We start from the raw sequence: 22340 nt of genomic DNA, 5'->3' as shown, positions 1-22340 counted from the left end.
GACAGTTGCTTAGTTTGGGGAGTGGTAGTTGTGGAAGAGTTCACACTCAGGGGTGTCTCTAGGATACAGGTCAGGGCATCAGGCCTGATGACCTGCGTCTGGGCCCAGGACCCATGTGATGGAGAGGACTGCCCTCTCACAAGTTGTCCTCTGGCTTCCACGCCTTCATTGATAGCAACTTAATGTTTGTTACCTTCATCATTCTCTTTTTAAAATAGATTATTTTAGCATCTCAACTACAAAGCAGTTGCTTTTTAATACTTGTTCACTTTTTATGTGATTTATGTATGTTGCTCGTGGTTTATGCTGCCATTTTAGTCTTGAAACTTAAACGCTAGAATTCTCAGATTATATCTTTTTATTAGATAGATTATCATTGAAAAATTTAAATGTCACAAAGAATCCTTTTGATTTGTTTTAGGTTATTGTTGATTCCTTATACAGTTTTTATGGTTATAATTCTTCCCAGTGCTTCAGCTTACTGCAGTGATGGTCCCGTTTTAGTTGAAAAAAGCAGGAGTGGGGGAAGAGAAAGCTGATTTTGGTGGTCTGTGGAAATGAAATTTCTAAACATCCAAGGAGTAACACTGTTTATGGTTATTCTGGAACCCTAGATTGTCATAATGCTTTCGCCTTGCTGGTGAGGCCACCAACAGAGCAGGCCAATGTACTACTCAGCTTCCAGATGACATCAGAGGAGCTTCCAAAAGAAAACTGGCTGAAGATGCTCTGTCGACATGTTGCCAACACCATTTGTAAAGCAGATGCTGTAAGTTCTTAAACCTGTGTCAGGTGCAGCTGTAAACATGCACAGTGCAGTCAGGCTGCACAGTGCAGTCAGGCTGCACAGTGCAGTCAGGCTGACTACATTCCCAGTGACAGGTTAATCATGGATGGAGGAGAGCCTTTAGTTTTATTCATATGCAGAAAAATGAGATTATTTGGTCACTTTTAACGTTCTAGTGCTTGTGGCTGCAGTTTAGTGAGTCTTTGGGGACTTGTAATGCACCATGTGATTTTTGCAAATACTTCTTCTTTAATAGAATTTAAAATATTGACATTAAGGTAATTTTGTATATATAAAATCTTAATCTAGCTGTTTTGCAAGTTTGTTCTAATTTTCTATTTTAAATGTTTTGAAAAAAATTACTGTTTTGTGTTTATGGGTTTCTGTGGCCTGGTTCCCATGGAAGCCAGAAGAGGCCATTGGATCCCCTGGAACTGGAGTTACAGATGGTTGTGAGTCGCCATGTTGGGAATCAAACTGAGGTCCTTTAAAAGAGCAGCCAGTGTTCATAACCACTAAGCCATCTCCCCAGCCCTTTCTAATCAAACCCTTCTTGAACTCCCTCACTGAAAGTCTTGTTCAGTGCTGTCCCAAAGTCTCTGTGAGCTCTCTTCGGCCCAGTGGTTCATTTTTATTGTCTGGCCTAGCCTGGCTTCGATGCTGTCTATTGTCTTTTAAAAATAGTGCCTGTTTTCTGCTCAGTGATTTTTTTAAATGCTTCTATCACTGTTAAGTGTCTAGGCTGAGCGTGGAATCTTTTCTCTCTATTTTTGAAACTTGAGTTTCTTTAAAACAATTCTTTAACATTCCAGGGTATAGTGCATCATAGTGGGGAAGTTAAGGCGGTGGGAGCTTGAAGTGGCCGGTTACGTTGCTACCATAGTTGAAGAGGCAGAGAATGATGGGTGCTTGTGCTTAGATCACTGTCTTTTTATACAGTTCTGGATCCCAGAGTGGTGCAAGCCAGTGCCACCCACAGCAGTCAGGGCGTCTCATCTCAGTTATTCTTGTCCATGTAACCCTCCAGAGTCCTGTCTTCCAGGTGATTCTAGATGCAGATTAACAGTCCTAGAAGTAGAGGTAGTCTTCCTGCTGCTGGTCAGCACGGTTCTAGTAGTTTAATCCCTGGTTTTGGGACTTTGCTCAGCATTGGTTTCACCATAGTGTGCTTGCTGGTGACTTTCAAGTCCAAGGACTTAATTCTTGCCCAGGCCAGAGGCATGGTGGCACTTTGCTTCAAGTTGAGGAAAGAGTAATCCTCCTGCCTTCCTTCTTCAGTGTTAAGTTAAAAGCAGATGGTGTGTTCCCTCTTAGAGTCTGGCTGTCCTTAGCACTGAGGAAGATCTTGTTTCTTGTCACTGTGCTGTCTTGCTCAGCCATCTTAGCCACTGTCTTTTCGCTTCCTACCTCGTAATTTCCATTGGTGTCTTTAGGCAGACTATTGTTTTTCAAAGTGCTTGGAACCAGAAGTGTCTCACACTTTGGCAAGTTTTTCGGGTTGTGGAATATTTGCAGACTTCGTGAGATATATCTGTAAGCTGAAATTCTGAGATCAGTCGCTCCCGAACTTAGTACTGAGTGCACAGTGTTTTATATTTTGGCTTTCTGATTGTTGGATTAGGGATGTTTGACGGTAATAAAAGAGGGCATTTTCTTTCTGTCTCATTGAAAGCAATGGAAGGTCATAGCATGTTGCTTTTTCTGTTATGACAGGTTGCCAATCCAGTTTTCTCATAGCAACTCTTATAAATTAGTTACCATCATTAAGACAAGATTACCTTTATACCAGACAAACTACAGTGAAGAGCTAGGTATGATGACTAGGAGTAAGTGAATTGCCAGGAATCTGAGAACCTTTAGTAGATGTTGGATGCATTCAAGATCCCCTGGAAGATCTTCCTATGGGATCAGGTTGTTAGGGAGAGCCTTACCCTGCAGAAATGACACAGAGATAGGATCTGTTGCTGTAATAGGCGTACTGGATGGAGGATGAAGCAGCAAATGCAGAAGGTTTCAGAAAGTGTGCCCATCCACAAGATGGCAGCAAACACTTACACACTGGGTCACTCCAGTCTGTTGAAGTTTCCCTTAGCGTTGTGCTCTTTACATTCAGATTCAGGGGCATCATCAGTCAAGCTCTTTCCTGCAGTTAAGAGTTCACACATAGGAGAACTTGCAGCCCCTAGTTAATGTCTTATTGGAGAATATTTTGCTATGTTGAAGAAAGTATGTTTCTAAATATGTATGTACAAGAGATATAAATAGACATGTAACCGATATTTCTTAAAAAGGCAATTCTAAATATTTGAATCAGTAGGTTTTGTTGTTGTTTTTATTTTCTGTTACCTTAAACAATTGAAGTTGCTCTCTTTGTTATTGTTGAAGTGTCTCTTTCTTTGACATGTAACCTGGGAGTCCTCAAACTTGCTGCAGTCCTCCTGCCTTCGCCTCCTGTGTGCTCGGATTACCACACTGGCTTGACACTGCTTAAGTGAGTAAAATAAGTATGGTCATTTTATTGTCTATACTGTTTAAGTTATTGTGACCTTTGTAAATGACTTAATTAAAGCTTTCAGTTTGAAAGAAAACTTAAACAAAAATGTTTAAAAAGCCAAGACCAATAACGGATGATGGTACTGTGACTCTAGGGTTCTGGCATCTTTATTCTTGGTCAGACTTTCTTGTTGCCTGAATGGCGCACGCCTTTAATCCCAGCACTCAGGAGGCAGAGGCAGGCGGAAGACCAGCCTGGGATACAGGGCAAGTTCCAGGACAGCAAAGACTACGCAGAGAAACCTTGTCTTGAAAACCCCCCAAAAAACCAAACAAAAACAGAAACCCATCTTTTCTCCCTGTTGATATGATGCCTCACATTTTATTGTTTCCAAATGTAATGTGTAAGTTCAGCCTGCTCAAAGTGTTAACTCAGAATGTTTACAATGGGATTTCCTGTTTCTTGCTAGCATGTACCTTTAATTGCATGGTCTATATTCTTGGTCAGATGGTAGTTATATATATGTGTGTGTGTGTTTTTTTGTTGATTTGTTTTTACTCCAATGTGCAATACTATTTTTCTGACTTCTAATGCCAGCAGTATAGTTGTACTAATATATACATGTATTTTTTCTGACTTCTAATGCCAGCAGTATAGTTGTACTAATAATGAAGTTAAGCATTGTCACCTTTTGGCAATATAGTTAGTCTAGAAGTAACTTGAGAATTAAATGCCCTTTGCCACAATTTTGTATTTTTGCCATTAACTCAACATTTCTAATAAAAATGAAAAACATGTTCTGTAACTTGGGGCTGGAGAAATGGCTTAGTGGCTAAAAGCACTTACTATTCTTGCATAGAATTCAGGTTCTGTTCCCAAAACCCATATGACGGCTTAAAATCCTCACTATCTCAAGTTCAAGGGGATCTGATACCCTCATCTGGTCTCTGGGCACAGGCATGTATGCAGTGCACATACGTACAGGCAAAATACCCATATACATAAATAAAAATTAATCTCTTTTAAAGACCCAAAAGCAATGCTTTATGTCTTGATTTTAGTTATTGCCACTGGTTGCTTATAGCAGTGTTTTGTTTTTTCTGAACTTGTAAGCAGAATTATAACTACTTGGGGAATAGATACAGGGCATGTAGGAAAGAGATTTGTGCTTGTGAGACAGTATTGTGTATAACTAAATTAATATGTGATTTGTATTTATAAGTATTCTGCAAGTTATTGGGGTGGATATTTAGTATTCAAAATTCTTGGATTCTAAATGTTAGGATCCTAATTATTTCAGATGTTAGACTTTTTCTACATTTTTGAAATACTTGCATATGTTTAATGTGATAAATTGGATATTACTCAAGTTTAAACCTGCAATTCATTTGTTTCTTATACTCACAGCCTGAAGGTGATTTGTGTGTGTGTGTGTGTGTGTGTGTGTGTGTGTGTGTGTGTGTGTGTGTGTGTGCGCGCCCGTGGGAGCTTGAAGAGTAACTAGCCAGGAAGGTGAGCGTTGGGAAGGAAAGGAAAGGCAAAAGGGTCTGTGACTCCCGTCAGTGAGATAAATGCTTTTATTGGTTTAAGATACCAAAGCCAGTTGTGGTGGCGCATGAAGGTAGGATTTGCTGAAGGAGGTGGAGGCAGGAGGATCACGAGTTCAAGGCCAGCCTGGGCTACACATTTTCGGGCGGTGGTGGCGCACGCCTGTAATCCCAGCACTTGGGAGGCAGAGGCAGACGGATCTCTGTGAGTTTGAGGCCAGCCTGGTCTACTGAGCTAGTCCTGGACCGGCTCCAAAGCTACAGAGAAACCCTGTCTCGAAAAACAAAACAAAACAAAAACAAAAACAAAAACAAAAAAACCCAGAAATACGAGATAATTCGCGTGTGTGGATTATCATTCATAAGTAATCTTGTAAACCACAACTGTAGCTCCCTTTCATGTGCAGTTGATATCGTGTTCCTTAGTGGGAAAGCCAGTTACTGCTTTCCAGTCTTAGAGTAAGTACTTCTGTCTCTGTAATTGAAAAACTGCCCATCCATGGCTACTTTTACCTTTGACATTCTTTGACTAACCTCTCAGTGTTTTCAGAATTATGTTAGAAAGTACAAGTTTGAGCTATGTTTTAAATTTTGTTTACATTTAATTTGAGAAAGAGAAAAATATTTGAAAAAAGGGTATTTTTGAAAGAATCATAATTACTACTGAGAAGTAACAAGCCTAGGACTACTCCGATGCATACTCTTGGCTCATTCCTGTCTTTTCACCCTTTCTTCTGTGCTTAGAGAACTGGGGCACATGCTTCCACTAACAGCTTTGTCATTACTTTGCCCTCTAATGGGAGACCTGGGTATTTCCTGTTAGCTGTAAAAGACTGTATGTTTGTCTTCTCTCCAAATCAGAAAATAACCATGAAACTCCTGTTTCCCTTCTTAGTTCGTAGGTGGTTATTACTTGCTCAGAAATAGTTAAAGCATTAGGAAAATGGACCCTAGAGTCTTAAATTATAGAAGCCTTCATTGTAAAATTATTTTACAAAAACTGAGCAAAGGTGTTTAGCTTCATAATCTAAATTGATACTTTTTTCATGAACATTTTATTCAAGAAATAAATGTTAGTTACAATATGTGTTTATTGATGGATTTACTCTTAAGTTGAAAAATAGTATTGCACATTGGAGCAAAAACAAATCAACTAAAAAATAGGTACACTATACTAATATTTGTCTCATTTCCCTGTTCCATTAGTCTTTTTCTTTATGGGTGTAGTTTTGTTATGCTTTTGTCTTTCCAGAAATGAAAGAACAGATGTAAAGCTTTCTTTGAAAATGTACATTTATTAGATTCACATAGGCAGTTTTGTCTATAATTTCACAAATCCGGTACTTAGGCTGCTTACTTCCTAGTATTTTCTCTTTCTAATTTTCTTTTTTTGTCAATAGGTGAATCTTTGATACATACATTAAGGTTTTAGCCAGCCGTTTTACATAGTCCTGGTTCAAGTAATTTTCCAGTGCACTCCATTGCAGTTTTCAGCTTTCTGTTTTTCAAACAGTGTCACGAGTTGAACAAGCCAAATGAACATTGACAGATTACTTGTAGTTAAAAAGTAAAGCATACTTAACAGAAAATAAGTTTAGGTCTTTGAACTTTCCAAAGGACAGTAGGCTCTTTGAGTATGTATTTGTTGATGGATGTGGAGTCATCCCTGGCATCTTTTTAGCCGCCAGCAGACTGCACACTGATGGTCCACCCTGTGAGGTTCTTTTGTAGAGTAGCAATGTAGTTTATGTGGTCTGTGGATGTATGTTATATTGTTTGCACAGTATGAAAGGCATTCCCACGGAGAAGTAGCACATCACTAAACTATGCACTCAGTTTGTGGTGCTGTGTGTAAAGCAAGGCAGCAATCAGAACCTACCGAGTATAGAAAAATGACCTCTTCCAATAAAATTCATTATGAAGTATTTAGGAATAGTTTTTTTAAGAAATAGGGAAATTAATTTAAGAAGTTTGTGTTTGACTAGGATTATAATTCAATGGTAGAGTGTTCGCCTTGAATTTCTAAGATCTGCTTTCACTATCCAGCACAAAAACAATGAAACAGAAATCTGCAGTATTGAGAGCCCTTGATAAGATATTCCTGAGTGATAACATTAGTACACGGGTGTTGATTCATCTTTAATTAGTTTACAGATTTCTGCTATTTCTAAAATCCTTTGGAGAACTTTTGGAATTTGATGGAATGATCCCTAGGATGATTTTTAAAGAAGAAACTGATACCTAGAAAATAGTAGCTCTGCTACCATATGAGATACTAAATTATACTTAAGCTTTAAAAATGACATTTGTTTATTTGGCAGAGTGGGATGTGTATGCCACTGCTCTTGTGAAGGAAGCTTGGTGGAGCTGGAGGTGTGGGGGTCAGCTCTCTCTCTTCACTCTTTCTTCTCTCTCTTTGCTCCTGGGGATAGAATTAAAATATTAGGCTTGCAGACAAATGCCTTTCCCCACTGATTTATCATGCTGACCCTGAATTGTACTTCTAAAAAAAGATTATGGCAATCAGAATACTATCACACTGTTTGATAGGAAGAGTAAATAAAAAGTATTCTCCACAGATGGCTGTTTTGCCTGTATATTTGTATGTCTGTACAGCACATGCTGGAAGTGTACAAGGAGACCAGAGAGGGCATTGACTCCCCAGGAACTGTAGTTACACATGGCTGTGAGATGCCAGCTGGTTCTTAGGAATTGTACTCCGGTCCTCTGGAAAAGCAGCCAGTACTCTGAATTGCTGAGCCATTTTCTTCAGTCCAGAGCAGATGTTTTTGAAATAAGACTATCATGCTGGTGTAGACCCTTAACTATAGTTATTAGCCCACGGCACTATGAAAATTAGTTAAGTATTTAGAAATTAGATGTATATCAGTATTCCTTTCCACATAAATTATAAATATGAGTTAAGTGTAAAAAAAGTGAGAAACCGTTTCAAAAACAAGAAATATTATGTGGCATAAATTACCTCTTTTAAATGGGAAGTACCCATTAGGCAGAAGGGACATAGAAAAACGAAGTTAGAGAGTTTGACAAATGAACTGTATGTATGTTAATAAGGAATGCAAAATAAAAATTGGAAATACTGACAAAAACAAGATAAGTAATAAAAATAACTTTGTATCATTTTTCATTGTATCTTCCTTAAAAGTATAGACATCTACAGGTACTGTTATGTACTGGGGATTGGATTAAGTCTGTCATTTAGCAGATGCATCATGTGGGAAAAGTGGGTCTGGAGCAGGCAGAATGACTTTGGTTTTCTTTTAACTTTTGAAATTATGTGTATGTATGTGGGGGTATGTGTATGTGATTGCACCCATGGATGACAGAAGAGCTCGCTGAATCTTTAGGAGCTGTAGTTGCAGGGAGAGCCTAACGTGGTGCTGACTGAGGACTGCACTCTGGGTTTCTGCTCGAACAGTATATGGCTTAACAGCTCAGCCCCAAATGTGATTACTTTAGTGAAGAAACTAAAACAGCTTTAGCAAACTAAGGCCATTTGGCTGCTAATGGTGGAGAGTAAAGTAGGCATTTATATTTTGCCTCTAGTTTCATTTTGAATAGCCATTTATAATTGTAGGATGTGTTGTTTAATACTTTGTGTTTCAGTCAATTCTTCTGAGCACTGTCAGGCATTCCCTTTGTAAGTGCTGTTGACTAGTCATCATCAGTATTTTCTCCACTTTGTATATGAGGAAACTTTCAGAAAAAATATCTTTCACAAGATGGTATTCAATTCTCTGTAGTAGTTGCAAATTGATGCAAACAAAATTTATGAAGTGCAGACAAATAGTAATATTTGTAATTATGTGGAGAAGGACCGTCTACTACACTAGAGGCAATGAGACCTGGGAAAATGGAGCAGATGAGTGAGGCAGGCTAGAGTCTCACACAATAGCCAGCTTTACTCAGAGCAGCAGTTTATACTCTGATGGTTAGGAAGAGTCCATGAGTAAACTGTACAGTCATGTGGCAGAAACGTTTTTCCATAGAGGCATAGACACAAACAAACACCCACTTGTAATGAATAATTTGAAATAAACTCACTCCTATCCACCACACCTGGGAAGAGCATGAAAGCACATTCCAAGAACAATTCTGTGTTTTGAAGAAACTGAGGTCACAAGACTCTTGCCTTGTTTTCTTGAGTGTTTTCATAATCACTCAGAATTCTCACAGGACCATTCTTGGACCATGTTCTGACAAGGGGTTTTCTGATTTTAAAGTTAATTTTGGTCTGTGGTTCTTAGCTTACTCTAGGAGGGCTCTTGCTCTTTGGGAATGTGCTTTATAATCTCAGAACCTTGCCTTAGAACAGAGCACTTTGCTCATTACACAGAATATTTGCATGGTTTCAAGAGTGTTAAACACACTGATTCCTGATTCTTTGCTGTTATTACTGTAGGACTGGGATGACAGGCCAGAGCCTCTGATTGAGGAGGAATGTCAGGGGTGAGAGTCTCTTAGGAAAGTGTGTCGTTGGTTTGTGGCAAACTATATTTAAGCATTAACTCTTAATTTATAACGTTAGTTTTAGGTTGTTTAGTAAGCTTTTATATGATGCATATCCTGTTGATCTAAGTTATGTGGTCCACAGTAAACTATTCCTTTAATCAATTATTTTCCATTATCCTCAAGCTAGTATATTTCAGGGTAAAAATTATGTTAATTTTTGGGGTAGTGGGATGGGTTTGCACCATGGATTAGATCCAGAACCCACTACCGCTGAGCCACATCCCAGTCCACGTCACAAGTCTTAAGTAACTTCAGTTACCGTATATATGTAAGTGCTTAATAGTTTGATTTTTGAACTAAATTATTTTTTCACCAGGAGAATCTTATGTACGTGGCTGATCCAGAGTCTTTTGAAGTAACTACAAAAGATATGGATAGTACATTGAGTCGAGCATCTAGAGCAATAAAAAAGACTTCAAAAAAGGTAAGTTTGGGTGAAATTCTGGACATATCTTTAAAATGTGTTTTTTACATTAAGTTAAACTAATATTTATTTTGTAGTTAGAGTTTTTCTGCCTGGCCCAGTCAGGACAACTCTCTCTTACCTGCCAGTCCCACAGTCACTCAGACCCAACCAAGAAAGCACACAGAAACTTATATTGCTTACAAACTGCACGGCCGTGGCAGGCTTCTTGTTATCTACGTCTTCTATCTTAAATTAACCCATTTCTGTTAGTCTATACTTTGCCACATGGCTTGCGGCTTACCGGTGTCTTTACATGTTGCTTCTCATGGAGGCAGCTGGCAGTGTCTCTCCAGCCTTCCTGTTCCCAGCCTTCTCCTCTTCCTTGTCCTGCCTACCCTATCTTTCCTGCCTGGCTACTGGCCAATCAGCACTTTATTTATTTTAACCAATCAGAGCAACACATTTGACATACAGCATTATTTCAACCCTAATAAAAGAATAGTCTAGAGCTGTTGTAAGGAGTCGAGTTCTATTTTTAGAACTCAAGGGGCCGGGCCGTGACATTTATAATCCTACTTTTGGGGAGGCGGAGTCAGGAGGTATTCCTGGGGTTTGATGGTCAGCTAGTGTGGATTACTTGATGAGTTCTATGCCAGTAGAGATCCCATCTTTAAGAAAGTAAGTTAGAAAGTACCTGATTACATATTAGTGATTGCCCTGTAGCAAGCTTTCTTTTGGGCCACTAACCAGCTCTCAAATAAAGACACAGAGACTTACTATCAATTATGAATGTTTATTATCAATTGTGAATGCTCAGCCTTAGCTTATGCTTGTCCCACTAGCTCTTACAACTTAATTTTAACTGTTTCTCTTCGTCTGTGTTTTGCCTTGGGGCTTTTACCTTTCTTTCATTCTGTATGTCTGTATCTGTCTGTCGAACAGCTGCCTGGTGGTTGGTCCTGGGAGTCTCCCTCTTTTTCTCCCTCATTCTCTTCTTCCTTCTCTCTTTTCTCTTGAGCCTAGATTCCTCCTCCTACATTTTCTCTCTGCATACCAACCCTGCCTATCCCTCTACTGCCTAACTATTGACTGTTCAGCTTTTTATTAGACCAATCAGGTGCCTTAGGCAGGCGAGGTGAAACAGCAACACATCTTTACATAATTAAGCAAATGCAGCATAAACCAATGTAACACACCTTTACACAGTTAAAGTAATATTCCACAACACTGCCCTGTGACCTGCTTGTGTGCACGTGCAGGCACACACATATGCATACACTCTCAATAGTCTACAACAAAACTGTTCTACAATACTCAGAAATGACTTACAGACTTGGTTTTATAAAGTTCAGTGGCGTCTTTGTCATAGCACTTAACAACTTGCTGTTGGCATTCTTGTCTTTTTTTTTTAATTTTATAATTTAATTTAATTTTACATATCAGCATGGATTCCCCTGTCCTCCCTCCTCCTCCTAGGCTGAGCAAAATGTCCCTGCATGAAGCAAAGTGCTAGAGAGGTCCCCAGAAATCCACAATGATACCTCCACTGTAAACTACTGGCAATGGTCGAGAGAAAGCCTGAACTGACCTAGTCTGGTGATTGGATGGCCAAACACCCTAACTGTCGTGCTAGGAATCTCATCTAATGATTGAGGGAAGCCGATGCAGAGATCCTTGGCCAGGCCCCAGGTGGAGCTCCAGGAGTCCAATTGGCGAGAAAGAGGAGGGATTGTATGAGTGAGAATTGTTGAAACCAAGATTGGAAAAAGCACAGGGACAAATAGCCAAACTAATGGAAACACATGAACTATGAACCAAAAGCTGAGGAGCCCCCAACTGGATCAGGCCCTCTGGATAAGTGAGACAGTGGATTAGCTTGAACTATTTGGGAGGTATCCAGGCAGTGGAACCCAGACCTGTCCTTAGTGCATGAGCTGGCTGTTTGGAACCTGGGTCTTATGCAGGCATTCTTGTCTTAATGACTTGTATGAATCAGACTTGTGCTGAAATGTACCTTTGGTGTTTTACATATAAATACATATTCATTCATCTTAAATAATGCCAGAAAGAGTTTTCAGCAAGAGCATAATACTGAGTCAGGAAACAGGATCTATTCATGTTTTCATCTTATATTGATAATGGGACTTTTAAAAAGTAGAAGTTAGCTGGGTATACTTGTGCCTGCCTTTAATTACAATACTTGGGAGGAAGAGGCAGATGGGTTTCTGAGTTACAGGACTGCCTGGATTATGAAGAGAGACTCTGCCTCCAAGATGATAGATAGACAGACAGACAGACAGACAGACAGATAGAATAGATAGATAGACAGACAGACAGACAGACAGACAGGTAAGTAAGTAAGTAAGTAAGTAAGTAAGTAAGTAAGTAAGTAATAAAAGTAGGGTTTCAGAGAGCTAGTGGGCATTTGCAACCTCAGATAGGGTTTCTATTACTGTGAAGAGACACCATGACCACAGCAACTCTTACAAAGGAAAACATTTAACTAGGGCTGGATTACAGTTTCAGAGGTTAAATCCATTATTGTCATGGCAGGGAGCATGGCGGCACACAGGCAGACACGGTGCTGGAGAAGGAGCTGAGAGTTCCACATCTGGATCAGCAGGCACCAAGAAGTGAACCGTGTCTCATACTGATCATAGCTTGAGCTCTGAGATTCCAAGCCTGTCCCTTCAGTGAAACACTTCCTCCAACAAGGCCACATCTCCTAATAATGCTACTCTGTATAGGCCAAGCCGTCAAACACATGAGTCTCTGGAGGCCATCTCTATTCAAACCACCACATAGCCTTATGGTTTGCTGCTTTATTTATAAGGTTTGTTTTGTTTCCCTTAGAAAGGGAGGCTCTGTGCTATCTTGTGTATGCTTTCACTTAACACTATAACATATAGTAGGTAAACTAGTTAGATCATGATTCAGAGGAATTCCTTACCTAGCAGCAAAGAAATTGGGTCCAAGTGGCTTTGGAATGCACAACTACACTGTGATAGAATAAGAGAAAATCATGGGTTTTATTTAGCTTAGAATGTAGCTTAGTGATGAGTGGGGTTTTTTTTTGTTGTTGTTGTTGTTTTGTTTTTTTAAGCATATAGAAATCCTGGGTCCAATCCCAGCACTACAAAAAGAAAAGAAATAGAAAACAAACAGCACAACAAAACCCCTAAATTTCTTGTGTCTCAGGCTAGCCATTTTCTTCCACTTCTTCGTTCCATTGGGCTTCAGTGCTCCAAGTGCAAGAGGGAATAGGCGTCATTTTCTCCCTGCCTATGCCAAAGAGAATTCTGCTACATCGATTTGTGGGAATGATATATTTGGCTTTCTTTGTAGAGATATTTTTATGGACCATCTCAAGTTTGTCTAGCTAACTAATACTAAACTCTTTTTAAACTTCAGGTTACAAGAGCGTTTTCTTTTTCCAAAACTCCCAAGAGAGCACTGCGGATGGCTCTCTCATCATCCCATAGCTCAGAGGGAAGGAGTCCTCCCAGTAGTGGCAGACTTGGTGTGAGCCGTCTGTCTAGCACATCATCCTTAGCAGTAAGTATTGGCTTGGTAAGCTAAAGGGCTAACTCAGATGTGGAAGGGTGACGAACTACTTCTTTCTTAGAAACAGAAAAGGTCCTTTCTTCTTTTCTTTCCTTCAGCAGGGTCTATTGTAACCTTAGTTATTGTGGAACTTCTGTGTAGCCCAGGCTGGCCTCGAACTCAGAGATCCACCTGCCTCTGCCTCCCACATCCTGGGCATGTGCCACTACACCCAGCTAAGAGCTTTTAGTGAGTTAGGTGCATACCTCCTATGTAGTTCACTGGATATGAGATTTTACTGACATCGAGACATTCTAATTTTCATAAGAAAAGCATTCTTTAGTCTGGCTTTAGTAGTTTATTAATATAAATGTTATGTTTCTCTTTGTTAAGTTCCAGTAACATTGGACTAAGGTTTATTTCTTTTCGATTGGCTTGATGAGTAGAATGTCATCTCTACTACAACTAAACTTTGGAGGGTCTGTGGGGTTTAAAATCACGTGTAAATACTTAAGTGCTCCTAAGCAGTCCGCATTCACAGTGCTAGAATGAACTAGACATTTGTAACAGTGCCATCCCACTGAAGTATATGTGTTCCCATTAAATTATTATTAACCCACGCTATGGAGGTTAAGGAAATCACATGGCTGTCAGTTCTTAGCTCTACATCACTTAGCAAGTGTCTGAGTTTTTATGAACAAGAGGTTGTCACTAATCCTTACATCAGAGAACTGAATGATAGATGAAATCACACCTGGATGTCATGTGCACTGCATATTCAGGGATAAGTTTGGGTAAGAGTTAAGCACTTGAACTCTGGAACCCAAGTTTTCAGAACCTTGCTTTGCTGTATACTAGTGTATAACTTTGGCAAGTTTTATTAATGATCTGTCTCACTTTTACTGTAAAACAAATCCAAAGTAATGGTAAGGGTGAAATTAATGTATATTAAATGCTTCGAATCTGGCACACTGGGTGCTCTGGTATTAATGAGTGGTTAGATTTGTGTCATATAAAACTAATGTAGATAAGGAACATAATAGTAAAGTTATTTTTTAAAAACTAGTTAAGGTCTTTAATACTTCAGTTATAGCCAAGAAAATGAGTGTGTTTACAAGTCCATGCAAAGTTGGCTGGAGTTGTAGCTCATTTGGTAAGTGTTTGTCTCACACTCACCAGGCTGTGGGTTCCTCAGCACCATGCTAACCAGGCACACACCTGGAATCCCAGCATGCAGTGGAGTGCAAGTAGGACCAGACGTTCAAGGTCAGCCCTGGCCATTCAGCTCTGTGACAAGTTTGAAGTCAGCTTGCCCTACATGAGACCCTGTCTTTAAGAGATACAAAAAATTTTTTGAAAAAAATATATAGATGTGCAAAGTTATAAACAATGCAGATAAGCATTTGTTTGTTAGATTATGAATTTTCTTAAGGCCCAAGTTTTATTTGCTTTTTTCATTGTACTAATGTAAACCTGGTTGCCTTTAAATACTGATAAGTGGGTTTTATTATTTTTTAGATGACTTGTAGAAAATATGTGTTATTTTTAGTAATATTTTTATATAGACAATATACATGAGAAGTAGCTGAAATATCTTTAAGAACTCCATGCTCTCTCCTCAGGTGCTGTTTGTAGTCCAACAGATTACAGTTGTGTCTCCCCAGGCAGTGTAATTGGATTAAGCCCATTCATGTTCAGCACTCAGACCCCACTGTTGGGCACACTCCGTATTCCTGTATTCCCATTTTCCTTCTGTACAGCGCTCTGCCTCCTGCTCTAGTTCTTCACAATTACTAGAAGGAGGAAATAACTGATGTTTTCTTTCAACTTTCTCAAATTTCAACAAATGTTCTTCCCAAGTCACCTTTGACATTTGTGAAGAATTTAGGAACTCTGCCAAGCAGTGATGGAAACAAGCCTTGTGAAGTTTAATGTGAGCTTTTTGGCTACTTGAAATTTGTATTTGTGGAAAAAGAAAGAAAACATTCTCCATTGAATCACTTTATGTGGGGTGTGACTTTTGAATTCACAACTTTATTATTGCTTTGAATATATAGTAAATATTAAATATTTTTTGCATATTGTCAAATAAAAATGTTTTTTACAACAGAATTTATTAAGTTCATAATAAGCAGGTTCCATTAAAATTTTTCTTTAGAAAATAATCATCTAAAGGAGTGTGTTATAATATGTAGATTCTCAAATTTATGGCTTTTATATAGTAAATCATAAAAGTTCTACCAGAGGAAGTCACGGAGGTTGGCTGTTGAAGTCATTAGATTTTATCACTTGTGTGGCAGTCCTTATTAATTTGCTTTAAACGTTATTTTCCCCTTGGATGGAAACCTAGGGCCGGTTATCTTATAGGCCCTGAGTTTAGATATAGCCGTTCATCTTCATTTCAAGAAAGTAGACTTTTAATTTATTTTATTATACTCACTTGGGCTTGATAACCTTCTGCATGCTTTTCTTGTTATAGTTTAAGATTCTGATGATGATAAACTTTGACCTTTGAAAGAATAAGTTTATATTCCTCAGAGAAATTTGATAATTACTGTTACTCAGAAGTGCTGCTGTCCTGTTCAGTTTATGTGGAGTGAAATATATACATGAACATACACACAAACACATAGGAGTTGTGCATATAACATTGAAACTTGGGGGAATAGATGAATTACTGTTAGGTAATTTCCATGATGTGATTTTTATCCTTCCTAATTTTGCTGTAAGAATTAAGAAAAGGGGCCTGGAGAGAGAGGACTCAGCATTTCCTGTTCTTTCATAGTACCCAAGTTTGATCCCCAGAGCCCCACGTCAGGTAGTGTGTCTCTCCTCTCCTCTCCTCTCCTCTCCTCCCCTCCCCACCTCTCTCTCTCTCTCTCTCTCTCTCAGACACACACACACACACACAACACACACACACACACACACACAAAGAATTAAGAAAGAACCAATTAGAAGGCTCAGCAGGCAAGGTGCTTCCTGCCAAACCTGAGGACCCACGTTCAGTCTCTGGAAGGAGAGACCTGGCTCCTAGAAGTTGTCCCTCTGTTCAGCATACAAGTTCCTCAAGTGTTTTTCTCCTTCCTTCCTTCCTTCCTTCCTTCCTTCCTTCCTTCCTTCCTTCCTTCCTTCCTTCCTTCCTTCCTTCCTCCCTCCCTCCCTCCCTCCCTCCCTCCCTCTCTCCCTGTCTTTCTTTTTTTCCCGAGACAGGGTTTCTCTGTAGCTTTGGAACCTGTCCTGGACTAGCTCTGTAGCCCAGGCTGGCCTTGAACTCAGAGAGATCCACCTGCCTCTGCCTCCCGAGTGCTGGGATTACAGGCGTGCGCCACCACCGCCCGGCTACAAGTGTTTATCTTTTAACTGATTTACAAAGTCTCACAACCTGTAACCCTGAGCCACGAGTGCCTCACGGAGGAACGATTCCAATGAGATTAGTCACTAAGCCAGTGTCTTCTGGGTAAATCAGTCGTCAGTCATCTAGCTTTTGTTTCAGAATGCTAGTTTTAATTGTGTTTTATTCCTACTCCATTCCTCTGATCTTAAGTCTTATATTGAAAGAGTTTGGAGCTGTGTCTTGATTGTCATGGTGATTAGTAGAGGTGAGATGGGTAGGCATGGCACTGGGCTCTGCTACAAGTTTTGAGGAGAGAAATCTGAAGTATGTTTGTCTTATCTTCCACAGGGCATTCCATCTCCCTCCCTTGTCAGCTTGCCTTCTTTCTTTGAACGAAGAAGTCATACATTAAGTAGATCTACAACTCACTTGATATGAAACTGAACCCACGGGACTTCATCCTTCAAAAAGATGCTGACATAAATGGTACTTCTAATTAGCACTTGGTGAAAGTCGTAAAGGAGATAAGTAACACTAACCAATGCCATTTTATGTTCTTGAAAAACTACGTTTATTTCTTACATTTTTCAAGATAATTCATGTAAAAAAAATATTGATTCTTGATGTAATTTATCTCTGTTTGATGCTCACATCTGAAGACAGTAACTTAAGTTATTCATGATAATTAGTAGCTTTGTAACCTGATACAGTAAACTTATTGGTGGGTGTAAAATACTATTGTCTATTTGTATAGTATCTTGAATGAATTTTTGGAAGTACATATTTGTATATCTCAATTTGTGCAGTGACTAAATGGTAATGCAATACTTACTAAATAAAAACCTCTGACTAAATTCTAGGGCCTCAGTCACATGTATTGTTTGATGTGCCTAACTGCTCTTCTGCAGTTTATTTTCTTTTAGAATAAAAGATCTAGCACATGAATTTTAAAAGATACACCAGTATCAACCATATAATTAAGATTGTTTGAAAATATTTTTTGCAAATTGAGATGACAGAAAGATTAGAAAACATTGTGTATGCTACAAAGACAGATATTAGTATGTACTTTTAATTGTTTCAGAGACTACTTTTATTTTATTTTTTTGTTCTAGCTACTATCAAATCTTGCTTTAGTTTTGACTACTGTGTTGAATTTTATTTCAAAGGAGAAGACCATGGGAAAACTGTTAAGAATTGCTTCTGTTCTCCATACAGTCCTTCTGAAGTTGCCTTCAGTTTTGCTAATCTGCTGTGAAATGCATAGATATTATGTGTGGTCAGCTTTTTTTGTGGTCATATCATTAAAAATAAGATTGGAAATTTATTGTCAAATACTTTGTAAATCTGCCATTATCTTTTAGTGTAGTATTTCTTAGAGTCAGTAATACTGAATGATCAGGTTCCTATGGCCAAGTGTATTATTTCCTACTTATTCAAGGGGGTGTTGTAAGTCTCCTTGTTACTTAATTTTCAATAATATGCTTTAATAGTTGAATTGACTATGGATTTTTTCTATGCCACGTATGTCATTTCACAGGTTAGTATATGACATTGTTTTGCTATATTTTAAAAACAGTTATTAGCAAGAACTTGTAAATAAATAGCTTAAAACAGTTATCTTTTATGTGTCCTGTCATTTCTTCAGAGAAATTTTCATAGACAAATTTGGATGCCTCATTAGTCTCTGGACTGTTTTGTATTTAGCTTATTCTCATATGTTTCACTGATGTTTTTGAGTATGTGTATAGTGCGCTGTCTATAGGATGGGGGTGTTTGTTGTTTTATTGGAGGTGGAGGTATTGCCCTGCCTACAAAGCCTGAATTTTTCCAGAGAGATGAAATTGCAGAAATTATGAACTTGGAAAACTATCAGGTGTACTATCAAAAAATAGTAAACAAATGGTAAATTTTAACTTAAAAGTAACTCTGTCTGGGCCTTATCATTAACTGTCCATTGTAGAGCATTGGTGTGTTCCCATTATCAGATAAAGCCAGTTTGTATGTGCACTTAATGCATTAAGATTCTGCACCATGCAGAATTATCAACAACTTTTTCCTCTAATGAGAAAGTAACATGTTTTATTTATTATAAAAGCCTTTACAAATGTTTTAATGCTTTTAGAGCATCAGATAGTGTTCTTTCAAGAATGCAACCGTGGTTTAATATCAGGATATTTGTTGATAGGATTTATATTGCCAATTTAAGGATGAGAGATATCATCAAATGACCAAGTTTCAAAGTTCTGAAGATGGGGCTGGAGAGATAGGTCAGAGGTTGAGAACACTGGCTGTTTTTCCAGCAGTCCTGAGTTCAATTCCCAGCAACCACATGGTGGCTTAAAACCATCTATATATAATGAGATCTGGTGCCCTCTTCTGGCCTGCAGGGTTACATGCAGACAAAGTTCTGAGGACCACTTGTCAGCATAGGTAAAGCAACTGGATTCAGAGTGAATGCCACAATGGGAACAACAAATGTGCCTTATTTGTTTGCTTTTGGTGCTGAGGATTGGACCTACCTCCTCTTATTGAGTAGGCTAACTCTACCATTGTGCTATGCTAGTCCCAGCACCAAGCATTTCTTATGAAATATAACAAAGAATAATAATGCTAATATGTAAGCAAGAGGAAAAGAACAATGTGGAAGATCTAATGGCTTTAGGGAATTGGTCACTGACTCTTAACTGGTGCCTTGGGCTGTGTATTGTTCTGGAGATGGTACCTTGGGAATTTGAGTGGAGTATGTATGTGTACACATATGTACGTATGTATACACACACACACACACACACACACCCCTACCTCACGTAAATCCTAAAATGTTTCTGTTTTGGGCAGATCACACTGTTTAAAGCAACAGAAAATGCCTGACTTGAAGGTAAGAGTGCAATTAAAATAGGAGATGAAGTGTGAAAGAGATGAAGCAAGTAGAATCTCTTGACCAAGAAAATAATACATACATACATACATACATACATACATACATACATACATACATACATATACACGTATACTCAGGGCCTGAGACATGGCTCAGTGGGTAAGAGTGTTCATCACGAGGACCTGGAGTTCAGATCCTCGGAACCTGTGTAAAAATCCTAGCATAACTCTAAATGGGCCTATAACCTCAGCCCTGGCAGGCAGAGACAGATGGATCCTGGGACCTCATCAGCTAGCCAGCCTAGCCTAAAGGCAAGCTTCTGGTTCAGTGACAGTTGTATGATATTTTGTTTGTGTTCTGACAAAGCTTGCCTGGAGATCAGAGGTTGAGCTAGCCACTAGTTAAGGTGGACTAGCCTTAATAATATTCTTCCCAGGGGCCCAGAAGCGTAGCTGTGAACCAGAAGAGAAGCTATAAACGGCGAGAATTATTTTGGGGAAAAGAATCTATGAACACCGACCTCTTTCGTCCATCTACTTTATTCCTTTGGGATAAAATCCTGTCTACACAGCTTCAGTTCTGTTCTCATGCCTAGCTCCTTTCTTGCCTGATTTCTCTCTACGTTTATATGCTGTCCCCTCTATGTTCTGTCTTAATTCTGTCATCTTAGTTCTGCCCTACCTTGGTCTTCTCATCTTCTTAACCATCTGGTTCTTCCCCTTCTGGCTCTTCTTCATCTTCCATTTCATTCTTCTAGTTCTCCCTCTAGTTCTCCAGTAGAAATCCTCAAAGTCCTCTCCAAGTCTCTGAGGTTTACAGTTATATACCCATGCAGTAGCAGTGCTCCAGCTAACGCAAGGCCACCAGGCTTGAATTCTTACAGGATCATAAAGGCAGATAAGAGTTTCCTCAGGCAGTGACTTTGTTTTACAACCCAAAAGAAAAGGAGGAGGTCAACTGAGAGCTAAAATCAGTTAATATATCAGAAAAAGAATTTATGTGCTCAAAGTACATTCCTAGAAGTGGCTAGGTAAAATTGTTAGGAGTGTATAATGTTAGTAAGGCTGTGTAAGAAAGGAAGGTCTCAGCTTAAATTGCACAAGAAATAAAACTATCTGCCTGACCTAGGCGACAAGCATTGTTTCCATAAGGGTGTTACCTTAGTTCAGGAGATCATTTGGCCTTGAACGCTTGATAGGTATTTTAGATACACTGTTAGTTCTAGGAAGCACAAATAGCATACAAGTAAATCATTATAGGAATTGGCTAATATATATACAAAAGCTAAAATATCACCAAGGCTTTTTTGTTGTTGTTTTGGTTTTTGGAGCTGAGGATCGAACCCAGGGCTTTGCGCTTGTTAGGCAAGTGCTCTACTACTGAGCTAAATCCCCAACCCTCATCAAGACTTCTTAAGCCATGGCTTGACTTTCAGAAAAGTCCTTGACTTTGCAAGTAGTAGCTATTGTGATAGTAGCTGGATTCCATTACATTTTCTTGTGGCTTGGAGCACTAGTTAACCATAGAGGCCAGGCAGTGGTGCCACACACCTTAATCCCAGCACTTGGGAGGAGGAAGCAGGAAGATAAGGAGTTCAGGAGTTCAAGGTCACTTTAGGCTACACGAGATTGAACCAGTCTGAAAGAGAAAGGTGAACTAATGCCTTTAATCCCAGCACTGGGGAGGTGGAGACAGGTTCTCACTACCCATTTGGGCTGAGGATTCTAGAGGTAAGACATTTCTAGTGGTTGCTGCTCTGCTTCTCTAATCTTTTCAGGCGGGCTTTATTTGTCAGAACACAATATCACACAACAGACAGTCCCATCTTAAGGCAATAATATCCATAGAGAATAAAATGCTAAGATACCCTGTGTCCTGTTCTGGCCTCTGTTTACAGATGTACAAACTGCACATGTAACACAAATGTATGCACACAAAATAATAAACAGCTCATAACGGATGATAGATCAGCATGATTGTTTTTAATAAAACATTAAGTGAGGGGCTGCAGTTATGACTCGGTGGTTAGAAAGCACTGGCTTTGATCTTAACTGAGCAGTTGAAAGCACAAGGTAAGTTCCAGGTATGCCTGCAAGAACACTGTAAGCATATGGTCCATAGATGCACATGCAGGCAAAACAAAATGGTGATAAATGTTTAAAATATTGTGGAAAGTGACCCTTAGAATTGTAAGCTGGCCAATCTTACAAGAGAAATTTTCAAAAATCCAACATAACTTGTTAAATAAAATAAGTCATTATTGAAATCTTAGTATTTACTACTTCTGGTGAAACTGGAGAAACATACTCCATTTTTATTTTCTAGTAGCAAAATGTCTATAACCCTTATCCAGAGAATTTAGTCACATTTTAAAAAATTGTACCATCCATTGACATATGCTCTTTCGTCCATCTACTTTATTCCTTTGGGATAAAATCCTGTCTACACAGCTTCAGTTCTGTTCTCATGCCTAGCTCCTTTCTTGCCTGATTTCTCTCTACGTTTATATGCTGTCCCCTCTATGTTCTGTCTTAATTCTGTCATCTTAGTTCTGCCCTACCTTGGTCTTCTCATCTTCTTAACCATCTGGTTCTTCCCCTTCTGGCTCTTCTTCATCTTCCATTTCATTCTTCTAGTTCTCCCTCTAGTTCTCCAGTAGAAATCCTCAAAGTCCTCTCCAAGTCTCTGAGGTTTACAGTTATATACCCATGCAGTAGCAGTGCTCCAGCTAACGCAAGGCCACCAGGCTTGAATTCTTACAGGATCATAAAGGCAGATAAGAGTTTCCTCAGGCAGTGACTTTGTTTTA

General features: G+C 39.1%; 1 protein-coding gene across 2 annotated transcripts in view; it reads left to right on the top strand.

Moving 5' to 3' along the window:
* Positions 1-18267, top strand: part of Ect2 (epithelial cell transforming 2) — a 58229-nt gene extending 39962 nt beyond the window's left edge. For both annotated transcript variants that reach the window (XM_036190568.1, XM_036190567.1), the window contains 4 exons: positions 615-769; positions 9678-9785; positions 13179-13322; positions 16996-18267. In XM_036190568.1, coding sequence (XP_036046461.1) covers positions 615-769; positions 9678-9785; positions 13179-13322; positions 16996-17085 — 497 coding nt within the window. In that variant the 3' untranslated portion in view covers positions 17086-18267. The remainder of the gene's footprint in view (positions 1-614; positions 770-9677; positions 9786-13178; positions 13323-16995) is intronic.
* Positions 18268-22340: the final 4073 nt, after the last annotated feature.

The sequence above is a fragment of the Onychomys torridus genome, chromosome 6 (assembly GCF_903995425.1).
Source record: "Onychomys torridus chromosome 6, mOncTor1.1, whole genome shotgun sequence".
NCBI lineage: Eukaryota > Metazoa > Chordata > Mammalia > Rodentia > Cricetidae > Onychomys > Onychomys torridus.
This window is presented reverse-complemented; position numbering and strand designations above follow the sequence as displayed.